The following is a 14,722-nucleotide window of genomic DNA, read 5'->3' as shown; positions in this document are numbered from 1 at the left end:
AGTCCATGCTTTTGCCTCATCACCACATACCTTTCATAGCACACTTGCCTTGAAAGGCCACCTAAGCTGTCTGACTTTATGACTCAATAAAAATGGTATTTAAACATACCTGAATGAATTCAGTCATCAAGAGCTTCGGCCTTTGTTTTTGGCATAGTTTACTTAGTAGGTGTGACTTGGAAGTTGAATTCGTGAAAACATCCTTACCTGATAGGTGGAGGGTATTCGTACGATTCAAGGAACTGAAAATATATTCTGTAAAGTAGTCTGGGGAAGGCAAGTTTCCTTGTCCCAGACAAACACCCTGAAGGGACAAAGTAATGATCGTGGCTGCCAACTGAGGAAGTGTATTTTCATTAGCACCTTCACTGCTCACTATTCCAGATTTTTTCTGCAGTGTTTTGGTTTCCATACACTGAAATCAGATACAAAATAAAGAGAAAACTGTAACTTCTGAAGTTATTTTGATTCGAACATCTCTGAAATTTCCCCCCTCCCCAAAAAAGATAAGGAAAAATTTGTCTAAAAGAAAATGGAATCATTTGGAGGAATATGACTATCATCTTTCTCCTGTCTCAGAAACGACTCAATTTGGAAATTACGTGTTTATCTATTATGGCACTGAATTTTCTAACTCTCATCCCACTGGTCCTTATTTATGCAGCCTTTCTCCCTACCCTTTTTTTCATTTTTTCTTCTTTCTTTCTTTTTTTTTTTTTTTTTTTTTTTTTTTTTTTTGAGACTGAGTTTAGCTCTTGTTGCCCAGGCTGGAGTGCGGTGGCACAATCTGGGCTCACTGCAACCTCCGCCTCCCAGGTTCAAGCAATTCTGCTGCCTCAGTCTTCCAAGTAGCTGGGATTACAGGTGATGCCTGCCACCACGTCTGGCTAATTTTTGTATTTTTAGCAGAGATACTATTTCACTATGTTGGCCAGGTTGATCTCAAACTCCGGACCTCAGGTGATCCACCTGCCTCGGCCTCCCAAAGGGTCAAGTGCTTGAGTCACCACACCCAGCCTCACTATCCTCTTAAAGATGTGTTCTCTCCAAGGGGATCTCCTGCTCTTATTCTTTAACATCCTTAAAACTGGTGGGTTGTTGCTCTCCCCGCTTTCAGTGCAACCTGCAGGAGAATGATTTTCCAGCTGACATTCCCTACCCTGACTTCACACAGGCTCTGCTGCCTTGTGTCATCACAGGGCCCCTCTACTTCTCATCTGCCTCTGGTCCCAAGGTCAACATGTGCTCATTGCACATCAGACCTAGCACACTGTCCATGTTCTTTGAACTTCCAGAGGACATCGGACCTTTTTAAATGTGTATATCAATTTTCCTCAATTAAATTATAAGCATCTTAGAAGCTCTAATTTTGCTTTATATCCCATTCATAATCCCATTTAGACATTTGAGTGCCTACAATATACCAGGCACTGTACTAAACCCATTTCATACGAAGTGAAAGAGAAAGTAAGAGAGATCAAGGGAAGGTTATCATGTCAAGGTTGCATTCTAATGACTTAGGACAAGGAGAAAAAGTGCCCACTGAACTTATTTCTTTTTAAAGTCTGTAATTGAAGAGCTTGGCAGGAGCATATTTATAACCATGGTCTAGAGCAGAGTGGAAGGCTAAGAGTCAGTTACCAAAATTTTGATAAATTTGGAGAAGTAGTCAGAAGTTCCACGGGTGAAAAGAACAAGTTGAAATAACAGAGTTTGAACCTCATAGAAGCACGAGTGTTTCATGCAGGTTGTGAAAGAATAACGGTCTCAAAACACCATTGAGGATAAAGGAGAATTCCAACCATTGTTCCAATCCCTGAAGTCCTTTGCATGAACACCTGGCCTCCATGCAGTAGGCAGGGCTACAGGAACACTAGGGAGAGATCCCTGTTCGTTTACCATGGAATCAGCTGACAGTGGAGAGAATTCAAGAGGTGGAAACATTGAGAGATTGAGTCAGGAAGATAAAACACAGAGAGGTTTGGACAAAAGAGATTGAAGGAATGGAGAGATGTTGCTTTCTGAGCCATTTGGGGAGCTTGCCTGGATTAGGGTATCAAGTTGATTCTCTTGGGGATCTGGCTGAGGCCCACTTGGAGCAGCCGTTAGTGACTTGATCTGTGGAAGCTGGGTACCGTGCAGACCAAGACCTGGAGATTCAAGTAATGATGGGCCTGGTGAGCCAGAACCTCATCTGACCTCACGCCATCTAGTCAGAAAGAACAGCTGATGTGGTGAAGTGCCAAAAGCCTCCTGCAAAGTCTGGACTGATTGACTTCCTAGAGAATCCTAGCCCAGTTGAATGAGCTCACGGACCCTTCCCAGGAACTAGAGACAGTGATGTCATCCAGGTGTTCACAGGTCTGAGGCCTAGCAAAGGGTTATGATTCAGCAGGTGTTCAACTCTTAATGACAAAGGGTGTTCAACCCTTAATGACTGAAACTAGCTGGAAAAAGGAGTTCTAGATATACTACTGATTTATTCTGTTCTGGGGCTGTTTGATCTCAGAAATACTCAGAAGCCTGAGTATTTGCTGTCTGTGTAGGATAACCAGAAACCTGGAAATACACACCACACCACCTTTTAAGTGCTGTTTCCATTTCGTCTCCATCAAAAGGCATTAATGGGTAGGATTAAAATCTTAGCAGTCAATTTGAATCAAACTTGGATTATATAGATGTTACACTGAAGAAATTATATGTAGGCATGACTCCTGGTTTGAGTAGAAAACAGTTCTGTAAAAGAACCCCTTTTTCTTTTCTTTTCTTTTTTTCCTTCTTCTTTTTTTTTTTTTTTTTTTTTTCTTTTAGAGATAGGGTCCCATTCTGTTGCCCAGGGTAGAGTATAGTGACACAGTCATAGCTCATTGTAACCTTAAACTCCTAGGCACAAGCTATCCTCCCATCTTAGCCTCCTGAGTAGCTGGACTACCAGCTCATGCCACCACATCCAGCTAATTTTTTAAATTCTATTTTTGTAGAGACAAGGTCTCGCTATGTTGCCTAGGCTGATCTCAAACTCGTGGCCTCAAGTGATCCTCTTGCCTCAGACTCCCAAAGTGTTGGGATTACAGGTATGAATCACTGCACTGGGCCTAGGAATCCCTTTTCCTAAAATGAAAATAGGAATAAAAATATGTTCAAATTTTGAAATTAATAGGATTAGAGCTACGGATGTGATATTCACAAAGTCCTTAGCAAACAGCTTCTCCATTTGCTCTGCCAATAAAAGAAATTAAACATATTTACAGAAAATTGGAGGGTATGTTTGCTGGTTGTTAAGCTGCAGAATGCCAGAATTGAGAGCCAGAACTAAATTTGTCTATACATGTTTATGAATAATTCAAGAAAAAAAAATGATTTCCCCATACTCTTCAAAATGTAGTAATGGCTTCTTAATTAATTCTTTAAAAAAAAAAAAAAAGTAGCTTAAATAAACCTTATGTTCAGAGAACTTTATCTGCTGAGATTTCTCACTGCAAACAGAAAGCAAAAACCTAACTGAAAGGCCAGATTTGCTAGAATAGTAATGAAGGCAATGGAGACCAGGTGGGAGCTGGGAGAGAGGAGAGGTATTTGAATAGACCCTCTACACAGGCAGTACAAGTCAAAAGCCACAAAGGGATACCATCTAGGGCTGGCAGCCATGAGTAATGCTTTCTGCAAGCTGCTTCTTCAGTGAAAGAACTAATGATAATTTATCTCTTTCAAAATATCTCTGCCTTCTCCTTTCCCAGCCAGAAGGCAAGGCAAGAAGAAACATTGCTCTCCACCACTACAGCTCAGTCCTTGGAAATTGGTCAAAATGGCTTGGGGTCACACTGATTTGAGTACTCAGAGGGACCCAGGAGAAGACAGCTGCCGTTTCACCTGGAGTGCCTGTCCACCCACCCAACTTCTGGCAAAAACTCCTTCTTCCAATTAGTCATTACATGTCCTCTTTTGGACCTGGAATTTTAAATTATGTCATTTAACATCTCATAACCAAAACCCACAAATACTTACCTCCCTTAGAAGTTCTTGAATGTCTTTGAAATAAATAAGGAACAAACAATAAGGCTCTAGGACTGTATCTCAGTAGCAGAACCAGTTAGCCATTTTGCCTTCTTACCTGGCTTTGAGAAGTGTCAAAGTACTGCCTGGTGAAAGCCAAGATATCTTCTGTCTCATTCTGTGAAAGGAAAGAGGAGTCTTCATCCTGCCTGAGGCTCAGTAGGCTATGTAGGTAAAATTTATACTCTTTATTACTCATGTTGAGCTTTGAAGAACAGATCTCTTCCTGATGAATAATGTAATAGAGAAGGAGAAGAGAAACTCTCTGGACTACTTCTTCTCTAAGCTGATCTTCAAAATTTCCTCCAGCTATTAGTAATAGTGCATCTGGTTCAAAGCACTGTGGAAGAAAACAATAACAACAACAAGAGAAACAAAGCTTAGCAAATAGTTCCAGAACACTAATGACCACCAGGGTCTTCGTTACTTATCATTTTATAAATAGAAAGGAAAAGTAGGCAGGATCAATAGCCAGATTCAAAGAGTTGGACTCCCATATAACAATGATGCCCTTCCAGGGAACCCTTTTTTTCCACTAAGAGTAATTCCTGACTCCAACTAGGGTGGCCACAAGTTGTTGACCTGTTGCCTGTGTAAAACAGATTATTCTTTGGCTTTTAAAGTGATGCCCATTTGCTTTTAGAACAAAATCCAAACTCCTGGCAATCTTCTTTTTGGTCTGGCTTCTGTCTACTTTGCCCTTCTTCCTTCTCTTAGCCTTAGTCCAGCACCTCACTTAACTTCTGCCCCTGTGATTTTATGTCAATTTCACCAAGTTCTTTCCCACAATCTTCCAGGTCTCCTTGTTCCCCTCATTTTTCAGGTTTCAGGCTAAAATGTCGCCCTCTCACAACACCTTCCTAAAGATTCTCAACCTGCGTTCCCTAGTACAGAACTATCTGATAGAAATACAAGTCACACCGCAAATATGAGTCACATATGTCATTTGAAGTTCTTTAGCAGCAAGATTTTAAAAAGTAAAAAGAAACAGCTAAAAGTAACTTTTGTAATATTTTAACCTTATGTATCCAATATTAAATTATTTCACCTTGTAATCTAAATTTTTAAAATTTAAGATATTTTATATTTTTCTTCTTGAACAAAGTCTTTGAAAACTGGTGTGCATTTTATGCTTACTAGCACATCTCAGTTTGGATGAGCCACGAATCAAGCGCCCAACAGTTACATGCAGGCTAGTGGTTACTGTGCTGTACAGCACAATTCTGGAACACATCATTTAAAAATTTTTCTTCATAGCACTCATATTGTAAAATTGCTTTGTTTACTTGTTTATTCTCTCTCTTCTCTATGAGAACCAGTGGTCCATAAAGAGTAGATTTTTGTCTGCTTTTTGCATAGTTCTATCCTCAGCATATAGCACGATATCTGGCACTTAAGAGGTGTAAAAATTTTACAAATGACTTCCATCTGCCCCTCTTCTAGCCTATTTAGGGAAATTGCCAAAAATGATTTTGTTGAAGGGAATCAGAACATACTGCCCCAAAATATGCCACCGTAGCATATTGATTATTTTGAGCTGAAGGCAACTGAGAAACAGCAGGCACAGGAAGGATTCTCTGCCCTGCCCCTTACTATCTAAAAGCGGGGCATAAGTTTCCCATGAGAAAGGTATCCTTGCTGTATCAGGAAGAGGAGAACATTCTTATCACTGGAGATGGGGAGTTAATGCTGAGATGAACCTATACAAACGAACCTTACTAAAATAATCCTCCATTGGTATAATTGTTAAAAAAAAAAAAATTGGTTTCACATATATATTTCCTAGTCACTTTCCCACAATTTACCATCTCTAGTCCAAATTCACTTTTTTTCTTACTCTTGTCAGATCCCCACAATTTATTACTCTTTGTTTAAATGGTTTATAAACCCCTGGGTCTAACCACTTCTTTGGAGTTTTCACTTTCTTTATGATGCCCCTATTCCACATAAAAATATTAACACCAAATAAAATGTGTATGCCTTTTCTCCTGTTAATCCATCTTTTGTCCATTTAGTTCACAAGCCCCAGCTACAGAATTTAAGACGTTAGAGGAAAAGTCTTTCCTCCCCTGCACTGTGCTGCCTTATTGGTTTCACAAACCACAAGCACATGCCCAGCTCCTGCAATCTGAGAAGTTTATGTGGCATAAGGGATTTGGATAAATGTTGTGGGACAGTGAGAAAAAGACACAGGAATCGTGGACCAGAAGCTTTCTCAGCAAGAGGAAAGCTGCCTTTCTTCAGAGACAGTTGGGGAACTCCTGAGAATTCTCACAGGATCTGAGAAGCAGCCCCAGGACACAGACACAGAGTGAAAGCATTGAGAAACGCCTGTCCTGACTCCCAGACAGATTTGTGCCATGGTGGGGATATTGTACTACAATATATTTTAATCTAGTCTTCTTTGAAGTGGAAGTTTTGGGGGTTCTAATTTCAGGTCTGCTGTACAACCCACTGTGTAGCATCTGCTATGTAATCATCTGAGTCAGGAAGAAACAAATGCCATCCATCTCCAAATCAAAGCATAATCACATTCTTCATAAAACCACACAGACTTTAATCCTTCCTGAACCCAACTGCAGGGGGTCAAGTACTCAAACAGAGGGGACCCAGGGGTTCCACTAAGACCAACTCTCACTGTGGATATTAGGCTCCATTTCTAAAACCTCGGCATCCATTTTCTGTTCCCTAAGTAACCCAGAAGAAAAGTCCACACCTTGGTAGCTGATGGCAAGGCTGACACCAAGACCCAAAAGGCGAATCCATTGAAATAAAAGTGTAATAAAGCTATTCTCTGTACCAAATAACCTCCTGAAACTAAACTATTGGTATCATTAACTACAATTTGCTGGTAGCCATATGCCCAGCAATGTACAGAGTACCTTTTACATTCAGTTATTCCTTGCTGTATAATCTAATTGGTTCTGAAAAATGCCCAAAGTAATGAATTTTTTAGTAATAAGAAACCTATTTTATTATTTTAAGTGTGAGAAACAAAATGTCTCCAGCCTATGTAATAAGCCACCAAATATTTCTAAATATTTGATTTTTATAATATAAAGCAACTAGAAGACCAATTACTCAATTATTTAATGCACAATGAATTAATGGATACATTTGTGCACAGTATGCAAGGATACTGCAAAGAACATATGAGTTACATCTTTCTTCATGAGAAAAGTTTACTCATAGAATATGTGAAAACCAAGACTAAAGTGGGAGGAAACTTGCCCAAAGCTACACAGCTAATGGTGGAGAGCGTTGTTAGTCACAATTCCTGCTCTTCCAAGAACAGGACCCATTCTTTTATTCCTTCCTTTTGTGCCATGGAGAACACAGGCTGTAGACCCATTGACGTACTTGATGGGCAACCCCTTCAACCAGTAATTTTCTCTCCCTCCTATTTGATGGGAGTAGAAGTCAGTTAGGTGGCTAAGAGATTGGTCCAAGTCTAACATCAGTCAGAACAAGGATATGGTACAACCAGAGCATGGAATGAGTTTATGTTATACTTTCAAGTGCTGCTCAGGTTGTTTGATGGGGCTGGGTAGGTAGGAAGAAGAGTGTCTATGATGCAAGGAGTAGGACGCTCATGAGACCACAACCATGTGGCAGGGCTTGGTGTATGAGCACATGACAGAACATGTGGCCACATTTCAACCCATCTGAGATGTGGAGACTCCTGTCCATGCATCACTCTTCCTCAATGTCTTTGCCATGTACCTTTCCAGGGTTGGAATTGGAATCCACGGCACGGAACAGCAGAGAGCAGGGTCCACACTGTAATCGTGTGGGTAGGCATTCCAGAACTGTGTATAAAAGGTATACAATATGGAAGGTACAATTGGTTTCTAGCTTTGGAAAGCTTGAAACAGTTGTAGAAGCATCTTATGTCTGAACAGAGATTTTGGTAACCTTGAATGAACAGGTGTTGTGTCACATTTGCTTTGATTTTTTGAGGCCTGCTAAACTAAACTTAATTGTGAATCAAATCACCATGGGCTGGAAGCCTTTCTCCCATTTATAATATTTGAATCTTGAAGAATGTATTTTAATACAGAAGGTGGTGGCTTGAGGAAAGAATACAGGTGGAAGCCTCAGAAAAGCTAACATAAAATAAGAATTCCTCCCCTGGACATAGATATGATGAAAAGCACACTACTGGGGCTGTTGGATGAAGACAGAGCTGGAATTTTCAGTTCATCACCACTAGATTTGTTTTGTTGTTAATGGTTTTAGAAGTTGGCTCAGTTGTGTTTGGGAGAGGATGTTTAGCAAAATGTTGCAAATACTGCCACCCCACAGGCATCAGTATCTGTCCAAGGCTGCCTTCTCTGGTGAAGCAATTCTTTGTTTAAGAAGAATGGACTCATTCAGGAATAATCCATTGATTTTCCTTTTAATCTTGTCAGGTGGGGGAATAAGGTTTAAGGAGGGGAAAAAAACCTCAGAGATTCTGGGAATTAGTTTTAATGACTTTATAAGGAAATAAACTTTGGGAAAAGACTGATTAAAATGCAAGGAGAGGCTCCCCTTACAAGCTAAACAGGCTACTAGGATACTTGGTAGTAATGGTCCACCACACCCTGTCGCCGCATCACATGGCCTTCCCCAACCTTGAAATTCAACTTTGCTTATGATCTTCACCAGGTGAGGGACTCAGTGGACAAAAGCAACATGGTAGCTATCTTCTCCTACATCAATAAGACAGCTATGAGGCCTCCAGGATAAACTCTAGGGTTTTAGACTGAAAGGTATTTAACATTTGATTTTGAGTAATAGGTAAATCTTATCTTATAGAAATCTAAGAACTTAAAAGAGACTTCTTTTAAGTTCTTAGTTCTATAAGGTCTTTTTTTTTTTTTTTTCTGCAGGGGGGTGGTGGGTGGGGCGGTGGCTAACAATTGACTGTAAATATAAGAGAGAAAGTGTATTTCTTTTTTTCCTGACAAAGAGTTAGAAGGATGTTGCTGATGGCAGGTACTGGCTGTTTAGGGTCTGTACTAGATTTAGTGGGTCTTCTGACTGACAAAAAGTTTTTAACTGAGAAGAGTTCAGATCAAATTGTTAGATAATAAGACAAAGCTGGGTGTTTTCCACACTTTATTCCATGACAGTTATGACAAGAGAGTCGGGGGCTAGGGCCAGGTGTGAATTAAATGGAGACCCTTAAAGCAGTGGTTCTCTGCTTTGAATGTGTCTAAGAATCGCCTGGAGAACTTGGTTTAAAATCCTCAGAATGTAGGACAGTGGAGGGGGGCCTAGGGCACAGGCGGGTGGGAGATTCTGAGGAATGGCGCTGCTCTAGTGTCTCTGGAAAAGGAGAAATCAGACATTGCCGTGAGATACAGGGAACAGAAGGAACTTGAGCTCCTATATCTGACTTTCTGCATATATATCCATGAGATTCTCATAGAGATCTGATTCCTAAGGAGAACATGTATATCCATGAGATCCCCACAGAAGTCTCCCTGAGGAGCACGTGTCAATGAGATCAACAGAGATCTTCCTGGGATGTGATACATGTATGTCCACGTGACTCAGAGATTTGTTCCCTGAGAACATATGTGTCCATGTGATCCTTGCAGAGATCTCCCTGGGGAGCACACATATGTCCACGTGATTTTCACAGGTATCTCCCTCAGGGGCATATACACAACCGTGTGACCCTCACAGACATCTGACCCCTGAGGAACATGGGTTTGTCCATGTGGTCCTCACAGACCTCCCTGAGGAGGGGCTCATGATCCCAGCCTTCCGGGTGAGGAAGCTGAGGCTCCACATGTCTCAACACTAGAAGGTGCCAGAAAAGGGCTCTTTTCCCCTCAGAAACCTGTGTAGGGTTATGGTTCTCATAATTATTGAAGTGGAGTGTATTGTTTTGGAGTTATTTAACCCCTCATGAAGTTCATTAAAACTATATTCTAACCATTCTCATTAAAGAAAGAAAAAGCCAGGATCAGCCCAGAACTATTCATTTTCAAAGACTGCAGCATGACTGAATTTATTTTAAATGTGCAGTGCTCTCAGATACTTCAGACTAACTTTTTTAAAATTTCACTTCTTATACAGACCTAAAATTGGAAGCATTTTTCCCCCAACAAATCCAAGATACCTACTTCCCTCTTTTTTCAGACATTTAGGGATATGAACAAACCCCCTTAACCTCTCTTTTTACCACAGAATTTGTAGCATGAACCCTTCCTGTCAGCAGACAAAGTCCTCAAATGACAGAACAGACTCGGCCCCAAGCTGAAGCCCTGTAGTTTGCGCCAGAACTGGGGTGTTTGTGAAATCCAGAGGACTCTGTTTCCTCTCTCTTTTCATGAATGATGGGAGACATTTCCTAAGTTCCTTCCTGATGGGTGATTGGGGTGAACTGAAGGCTTCTGAGCAGGTAAAGCTGAGACTCACTTCTGCTTCACCTGCATTTCTTTCACAGAGAAGGAGGGTGAAGCTATTAAAGATGGCGTTTCAAGTCCTAGGAATGGAACTGATTCAAATGGAGACCAAATTAGCTAAAGTCCTGATACTGTCACAGAAAACAATAAGTGCTCAACAATCCTTCCCCCAGCCCTGAAAATGGAGAACAATTTTGCATATTTACCTTCCTCCCAGCAAAACTACTATTCAAGCAGCCTTAATAAGGCACTTCACGTCACTAAAGGAGAACATTCCCCTGAAGCGAATTCTCAGAGAACATGAATAAGAGATGACTTCTGGTTATTTCCAGTGGGACATCTTGTGTTGCTATCTATATATATTAATGTCATCACAGATGAGTTGCCTATTATAACACATTTCCTCTGGGAACCATTGGGTATTTTAATAATTATTGAATTATTTATTGCTCACACAAAGCAGAGAAAAATTCTCTATGAGCAAGACCTCTTCTGTTACGAAAAAACAAAACGCTTGATCAGAAAATGTTCCCCTCCCCTCCCTCCCTCACCTCAGAGCTATGCATGATTGAGAAAGTCTGCCAAAATGTATTTTGGAGACAGTTAGCTTTTGTTTTACTTATTTATGTATGCTTTCATTTATGCATTTATGGCTTCATCCTAAAAAATCTCATGGGTCAGGAATGGGATGGAGCAGGTTTCATTTTTTCTTCTGTAGTCATTTAAACACATGAGTTCTCACCTCCTTCCATCCTACCCCACCCTTCCTAATGAAGAGAGTCTCAGCCACCGCTGACGTCATATTAAAGTGACCTGGAGTCTGGGCACCGTAGCTCACACCTGTAATCCCAGCACTTTGGGAGGCGGAGGTAGGCAGATCAAGAGGTCAGGAGTTTGAGACCAGCCTGGCCAACATAGTGAGAAACCCCATCTCTACTAAAGATGCAAAAAATTAGCCAGGTGTGATGGTGGATGTCTGTAATCCTAGCTACTTGAGAGGTTAAGGCAGGAGAATCACTTGAACCCAGGAGGCGGAGGTTGCAGTAAGCCAAGATCATGCCATTGCACTGCAGCCTGGACAACAGGGCGAGACTCTGTCTCAAATAAAATAATAAAATAAAATAAAATAAAATAGTGACCTGGAGAGACTTTAAAAAGTTCTATCCTAGACAAGTAAAATCTCAGTCTTCAGAGGTTGAAGCCCAAACATGGGTATGCTGGGAAACCTACGCAGCTGATTCCAGTCAGGGTTGAGATTCACTTTGTAGGCTAAGATCAGGCTGTGATTCAGGCCTCAGGAGCCATGGGTGTAACTTCAGCTCCACCTGCAGCATCTGTCTCCCCAGCTCAGAGTCCTCATCGTTAAGATGATTATCCAATCATTAACTACCCACCATGCATAATATTAGAAAATACCATGCCAGGAAAAAGTACTCAAAAATCCAATCTTGGACAAATATCAGATCACATTATGCTCCAGCAAACAAATAGCATCTAAAACTAGTCACGTGCAAGTGCACTGAAGGCTTTAAAAAAAGATTAGTCAATCAAAATAGAAAAGAGGACTAAAAGTTCGCACTCACAAATAAATACCTCTATATATGCAGAAGGATTCTAGAAAGTCTTACATAAACATCATCCTTTCAACAACAAAAATGTCCCTAGGTGCTATACATAGAACGCTGAATGATTTGCTGTATCCCAGATATGGAAATTATTTTGCCACAATGCTTGCCCAATTGCATATTGGAAGATTAGCCTGTGATTTCGCGTTACTGAAATAAATCCCTATAGGATCCATTGCTTTCTTTTGGACATGCCCTGATACCTGACCCCATTCTATTTCACTAACCAGATGGCAATCTCCTTGCATTCCGTTTCTCCTCCGTGGGCACCCAGTTTTCTCCAACAGTGTTTTGATGAGGCTTCTTGAGTGGTTGTGGGCTGGGTGGTCACCAGCAGAGAGAACCTGTAGCAGGTCTGCCAGTTGGCCTGAACTCCCACGGCCTCTGCTGTCCTGGGCTGAGGGTTTGTCTGTCTCAGTAGAAAAAACACGGCTGAGTAGAAGAAACAATGGCACCCAGGATACTGAAAGCTTTGTCTGGAAGCACATTTCCACGCTTCCTCCACCTTGAGTCTGTCTTGGATGGAGATAAGTGTGTTGCCGTGTACGGGGTAAACTTGTAACCAAAGGAATTTCTGTGGTAAAGGGGAAAAATAAAGCCTTCAATTATTGTGCCTGCAACATGTTTGAAAGGATTCATTAATTGGGTGGCTAAGCTGATTTGCAATGACAAGCTGTTTCTACACAACAGGCGGTCTGTAGGTAATTTCTAACCCCAAATGGCAGGAAAGTTCCATGGCTGTAGACTTTCGAACTGCACAGGCAGCCGAAAAGCTTGTTAGATTGCCTCTCCCTAAACTAAACATAGCGTCACATATTAGGAAGAATAAGCTTCTCCATTTTCCAACAGGTGGTACAAGTTATAGGACCCAGGTTGGGAAACACCTTATGTTTATCCCATTATAAAGAACTCCAAGTGATTCCTGGTCCTCACCCCTAAATAAAAAGAGGCAATAAATTCTACTAAATGACCAACATCATGTTGAGTTTAAAAGTTTTAGGCCAGGCGCAGTGGCTCACACCTGTAATCCCAGCACTTTGGGAGGCTGAGGCAGGCGGATCACGAGGTTAGGAGTTCGAGACCAACCTGGCCAATATGGTGACACCCCGTCTCTACTAAAAATACAAAAGTCAGCCGGGTGTGGTGGTGTGTGCCTGTAGTCCCAGCTACTCAGGACGCTGAGGCAGAAGAATCACTTGAACCTGGGAGGTGGGGGTTGCAGTGAGCCAAGATCGTGCCACTGCACTCCAGCCTGGGCAACAGAGCAAGAGTCCATCTCAAAAAAAAAAGGGGGGGGGGGTTAGACAAGGAAAAGTACTAGAAGAAAGTAGTAATGTTCAGAAAACGCAGGTCTGTTTTTTCAGTTTATTAAGAGTCGAGATTCTAGAGTAGGAAGCATCTTAGAAAAATAGAATTTCAAGACCTCAAGAACATGATACACTCACTCACTCAGTGGGGACTAAAGGAGTGGGGGACGACTTTAGAGCCAATCAACTTCCTGGAAAAAAAAAAATTATCTTTCTGTTGATGGCTTGAGGCATCTAAAATGTTAACAGCATCTCATGTCAGATCCTGGCCCAGAGATGAGCTGGTAAATGACTGTGGGCTAGTAACGAAGGTATTGGGATTACTTTTATGAATTAAAAACAACAACAACACCACTTTCAGGTTGTTATGTTAGCAATTTAAAAGTGACAGAGGATGATGCAACCATTTCTAACCCCAGTGCTTACCTTCAGAAGAAAGATAAACGATTCTTTATCTGGAGCTCCACAGCCTTTTAAATCCTGGAGAGTATTTCACAGTCACAGAGTTCCTTGTTTTTAAAATTCTTTGACTGTGCACTGGGAGCTAGAGAGGATTATTTCAGGCCAGAAAAGTTTTCAGTTGCTATGGAGAGAGCTGCTCTGAAGGTAACAATGAAGGTGGATAAAAGGGAGAACTTTCTGTCTGGTGGATTTTCAGGGTAATCAAATCAGGGTGGTTCATGAATTTAACTTTTTAGATCAAGATTTAACCACTTTTCTTAGGCTCACCTACTATCACTCGCCTTTCAAGGGACAGAATCTAGGTCAAAGGATTTCACCTCGCAGAATAGAAAGACTTTAGTGTTCGATGAAGATCTTTTTTTCTCTCTGGTTGATTCTGTAATAACTGTTTCATCCAGGCTCAAACCAAGGATGTGTTGAAAAGATAGGCTCTTTGGAACCCTATTTGTTTTGCAAGATGCAGAAGCCTAAAAGATTGAAGGCTTTCGTAATGAGATGTTTTCAAATGAAAAGTATTGGTTGAAGGAATGAAATTCTTACCAGGGAAGTAGGTAGTATAAATGAGAAACTTTAATCAGCTGCACATATTGTGATCACCAGCATCAGTGGTCGGAGTTATTATGTCAGATCCTTCATGCTCCACAAAACAAAGCCTTTCAACAAATTATTAGTGAGTAAATAACTGAATGAACAAAGTGGTTCATTTTCTAGGAGGCAAGAGAAGTTAAATCCTAAGATTTCAGAGTGGGAAGAGTACATGCCCACAGTATAGGGGTTTAAGTCAGCTGGTGGGCAGGTAGAGGAAATTCGAGATCAGGATAATTAGCCTCATCACTAATTGGATATGAAATCTGGGAGCCATGGGGTAGGATGT

The 14,722-nt window shown here is 41.1% G+C and overlaps 1 protein-coding gene across 4 annotated transcripts in view; it reads right to left on the bottom strand.

The window, feature by feature from the left end:
- The window catches only part of SLC39A12 (solute carrier family 39 member 12), an 82,173-nt gene extending 68,013 nt beyond the window's left edge, over nucleotides 1-14,160 (bottom strand). For 2 of the 4 annotated variants that reach the window (XM_008002412.3, XM_008002415.3), the window contains exons 1-4: nucleotides 13,813-14,156; nucleotides 12,307-12,653; nucleotides 4,112-4,393; nucleotides 208-415 (exon numbers count right to left, since the gene is read on the bottom strand). In XM_008002412.3, the coding sequence (XP_008000603.3) occupies nucleotides 208-415; nucleotides 4,112-4,393; nucleotides 12,307-12,567 (751 nt within the window). In that variant the 5' untranslated portion in view covers nucleotides 12,568-12,653; nucleotides 13,813-14,156. Of the gene's footprint in view, nucleotides 1-207; nucleotides 416-4,111; nucleotides 4,394-12,306; nucleotides 12,654-13,812 lie in introns of all 4 variants that reach the window. The other 2 variants (XM_073018768.1, XM_008002414.3) reach the window with 2 other exon arrangements.
- Between the last annotated feature and the right edge of the window lie 562 nt (nucleotides 14,161-14,722).

Source organism: Chlorocebus sabaeus, chromosome 9 (genome assembly GCF_047675955.1).
Source record: "Chlorocebus sabaeus isolate Y175 chromosome 9, mChlSab1.0.hap1, whole genome shotgun sequence".
Taxonomy (NCBI): domain Eukaryota; kingdom Metazoa; phylum Chordata; class Mammalia; order Primates; family Cercopithecidae; genus Chlorocebus; species Chlorocebus sabaeus.
This window is presented reverse-complemented; position numbering and strand designations above follow the sequence as displayed.